The following is a 4065-nucleotide window of genomic DNA, read 5'->3' as shown; positions in this document are numbered from 1 at the left end:
TCTATTTCTGCTCTCTACACTTGCATCTCTATGTTTTTCTGTTACTAATTCTTATACTATTTGATTTTTCAGGCATAGCATACAAATTTCCTCCGCAAAAAGTTCTCGCAGCTGCTTGCCCTAAATTAGTCTGTGCTTAAGACTCTTTGACAAGACCTGGATCCTTACATATACCTCCTTGGTAACTATCTTAATTGAGTACATTACTTTGCTCCTGAAATGTTTCTATTGCTGAAAAAACTAACAAAAGAAGCCAAGTAAAGTTGTTGTCTGAGGTCTTGTGAATATGTTCTTAAATTTCATTTCCCGATAGGTTTTAGGAAAGAATCCACAGACCAAAAGTTGTTGGGGATCATGTCGTCGTTTCCTGATATTGGTCTTTGGTGGTAATAGGAAGTTCTACCGTCAAGCTTGCAGGTTAGCTTCCTGTTACCAATAAATAAAAAGTCTCAAATCGGATATGGAAGGTGATTTCCCTGTTCTATGGTAATACAACAACAACAACAACAACATACCGAGTGATTTCCCTGTTCTATGGTAATATGAAGCTTATATTTAATTGAGTCCTTCATTTACGGTTATTGAAGCATTTCTACGGCAAAAGTATTATCAGATTGTAAATTGAAAATGTTTGTTGATATCCACCCTATTCATTACTGTTATCATGCTTCAGAATATTAAATCCAACTAACTAGAAATCTGAAAATTGCATTGTAAACTATGAGATGAAGCAATTTTTGATCATTAACTGACCACAAAACTGCTCCTAGGTAATATAATCCTTGCATGAAATGATCTGCTGTTGAGTCTTGCATCGATAGCCTGAAATTGTGCCAAAAGTGAGGTGCATGCACCAATAAGCCATATGACCTCCTAATTTGCTTCTGTTTCCCTGCATGATCTGTGATATTGTACAACCGAACTTCATAACACTTTCTATGCATTGTCAATTTCACAGTATGATGAACTGAGTACCAATACCACACACTGTGACAAAGTCAATACAAAGATCATGTATGAACTTACTGTTTCTATTTGTACGAACCAGACTGCAGGTTTATCAAAACTTTAAGAACCATGTGAACCTGTAGTTTGCATCATGCTTACAATCTGTGTTTGTAGAACTCTGCAGCTAATGTACAAGGCCTTGCCTTGTAGCACTGTTGTAGTAGTGTCATGCTGCTCTTTGTCCTCGTGTTAGCAATACATTTTCCATAAGTTGTCACCACTTCAGCAGATTGAGCAATAATTGCTAATACCACATACTGAAGTAATGTCAACAAACAGATCCTGTATGCATAACAGCAATATGCAGCCAGTCAGTATCTTTAGACCTGCAAAAACCAGTAATAACCAAAACCAAATTTCTTGTGTCTCTCTTTTAAGATTCTTGAACACCAGTAATTTATGCAGCTAAACCAGATAGCAGCAGAGATTATATACTTTCCATTCATTGACAATATCTCAACAGAACATTGAGGTAAGGTCAATAAGCAAATCCTGTACACCCTCTTATGTTCCTTGAACCAAATCTGAACCAAGTCATTCCACAATGCCTCAAGAGACTGCCTAATAACAGTGCTGCAAGTCATTGAGGCAACCATATGATTCCTAAATCCCATATCATTTCCTGAGATACCACACTTTCCATCTGTTGAGGACCTCTCAACAGATTGAGCACTAAGTGCTAATACCACACCTTGAGAGGAAATCAATAGATAGGTCATGCCTATCCACTGTTGTTCCCATCCTGTATTGCCTGAGAACCAGAAGGTCGGACAAGCAAAATCAAATTTGTACATCTTGGTATCACATCATATCCCATATTGTATGGATCAGTGACACCAATATATTCTGTATGTCCAACAAACCAAATGTAATAAATTGAAGCTGTTTGAACCACATCATTTCCGAGTTGTATAGGATCAGTGATACTAACAGGTTTCCAAGTTTTTGCATCATCTATTCCATTATAGGAGGCTCCAGAATTCACCAAGAACATGCAAGACAACTGGTATATTATTTTTATTTAGCCAAAGTTATAATTTCTTCAAAGCTACTCCTTATATATTAATGTGGTAAATGTAATTTCAATTTTAGGCTAGAACTGGGAAGATCACCTCCACCTGAGCTTCTGAGGAAGACACATCTCAAGGCGAATAATGAGTTTGTGGACAAATCTAAGACCGCATATGTAAGTGACGTAACCCTTTCTACTTTTATCTGGATGTAAGCATTGCTATTTATCTTTCTAGATCTGTGTTGAGTTTTTGGCTTAAATCGTCCCTCGTGTTTACCCCAAATCTGATCAAGAAAATAAACCATTAAAAATGAGAGGTTTTGACAAATTCATGATCTTGAGTTTATTTAATATGCTTAAGTTCCAAAAATGCTCGTCTAAGCTATAGAACATGTTCCGGGAAAGACTTCTTAATAAAAATGCCTAAAGTATTCCTGAAAAAGGGAAGAAAATACTTATGCAGATGGCCAGCCTTCCAGTTACTGCTTCTTTTTACCATTCTGTAAGTTTATTAAATAGTGCTTCTGTGAACAAGGTTATCTTTTTGGTTTAGTTTTGAACATGTTCTATTGTATTGTTGCTTTAACTGGCACTAACAATCCACTATCTATGTAAAACTTTTGTCTAAATTTATCATATGATGTTAATTAAATTAGTCTATGGTGCTGCAAAGCATGTCCGTAACGAATGCACAGTAAATAACTAAAAATCTTTTGCGCTATCAGTTATCACGTTTCTCTTTTTTCAATGGACTAAACCATAGAGAACTATTTGTTATTGTACATGATGTTTACTTAAGTTTTTTTAGAACTACAAGTTCTCTGCTTTTTCATTTACTAACATACCTTGTTCTGTGCAATGCCTTATATTAGACTTTGATCACTATTAGCAAATTATTTGTTTATTGACATCTCTTTCTTAACAGATGCCTATTAATTATGTAAAAATCAGAAAAACACAGTAAACTGTTACTAGTTTTTTTTTTCTGTAGAGAAACTGTACCATCTTTCTGTTACATAACTGTTTATCCAAGCTATAGGACATGTATTGAAAAATATTAGTAGTATCCATTATCTGAAAAGTGTGGCAAGTTGATGCCAAACAGGTAATGCATTTCGTATGGAAAAAAAATTAGAGTTTGTTACATCAAATGATTGTTTCTTTAAGGTATTATTTTTAACAGTTAAGTTTTCTATGCTGCCTCCCCGAATATTTCTTGATGGTTTTTCTTTCAAGAATATAAGTATAACATTTATCAATTTTGTTGCTTCGAGGATGCTGTCATATCTAAGATTACACCTGTATCTTAGCCTGAAGATTGATCCAGCGAACCTCCTACAATTGACTTTTCAAAAATTTATTTGGATGAAGTGGGTGGGATTAAGAAGACGCACCTTTATGGTGTTGGTCTTCAAGCACCTTTCTATGGGCATGTTGGTGAATCCTCCGCGTTCGACATCTCGACTTTGATGCTAGAGTGCAAGAATTTGTTGGACATCGTCTTCAAGAAATGAAGCATGAGATCAGAGAAGAGATCAAACAAGAAATAAGGGAAGAAATGCGACAAGTATTGCGTGAAGAATGAGACCTGAAGTGCAACAAGAGGTGCAAGAGCAAGTTAATCAGATACTTCAAGTACATTGTTCGGGCATCATAGCTCGCTTACCTTCACCTCCTTCTGGTAGACCTGACACCTCCTCGAATCATGAAACAAGTCATATTTAGGTCAATTTTAGATTGTTTTATGTTAGACACACTTTGGATTGTTTCTTCAATTCTATGATAGATGTTATTATTTATGAAATAGGTAATGTTTTTTGGATTTGTTTTACAGCTTTCAAATTTTTCAAAGCTTTATATTAGTATAAATATTAATCATTTGGTTGGTAATATTTACCAACGAATTAACAATCAGTTAATAAATTTCCTGACGGTTACTAACAAAAAATTTGTTGTTACTAATATTACTAACCAATTACTAACGTAATTTAGAAAACTAAATAACCGTTCTTGCTAACGTTTCGAAAATTCGTTGGTAAATTACC

General features: G+C 34.9%; 1 protein-coding gene across 12 annotated transcripts; it reads left to right on the top strand.

Annotated features, from left to right (window-relative positions):
• The first annotated feature begins 16 nt into the window (after window positions 1-16).
• Window positions 17-3844, top strand: LOC132043720 (uncharacterized). 12 transcript variants are annotated; one of them, XR_009411923.1, is made up of 5 exons: window positions 17-181; window positions 411-467; window positions 1977-2014; window positions 2101-2194; window positions 3295-3844. XR_009411923.1 is itself a non-coding variant. In XM_059434179.1 (4 exons), exons 1-4 carry the CDS (start codon window positions 535-537, stop codon window positions 3488-3490), a joined length of 366 nt encoding a protein of 121 aa, XP_059290162.1. In that variant the 5' UTR covers window positions 258-534; the 3' UTR covers window positions 3491-3844. The 12 variants fall into 12 exon arrangements, 1 of the variants encoding a protein (XP_059290162.1); XR_009411920.1 differs by having other exon boundaries at window positions 411-537; XR_009411922.1 differs by having other exon boundaries at window positions 394-467.
• The last annotated feature ends 221 nt before the right edge of the window (window positions 3845-4065 follow it).

The sequence above is a fragment of the Lycium ferocissimum genome, unplaced genomic scaffold (assembly GCF_029784015.1).
Source record: "Lycium ferocissimum isolate CSIRO_LF1 unplaced genomic scaffold, AGI_CSIRO_Lferr_CH_V1 ctg27984, whole genome shotgun sequence".
Taxonomy (NCBI): Eukaryota; Viridiplantae; Streptophyta; class Magnoliopsida; order Solanales; family Solanaceae; genus Lycium; species Lycium ferocissimum.
This window is presented reverse-complemented; position numbering and strand designations above follow the sequence as displayed.

Coding starts and splice junctions, on each gene's coding strand:
- LOC132043720 (XM_059434179.1), top strand. Junction 2,015..2,100: donor AAGAACATGCAAGACAACTG/GTATATTATTTT, acceptor TTTCAATTTTAG/GCTAGAACTGGGAAGATCAC. Junction 2,230..3,294: donor CTTTCTACTTTTATCTGGAT/GTAAGCATTGCT, acceptor TGTTGCTTCGAG/GATGCTGTCATATCTAAGAT.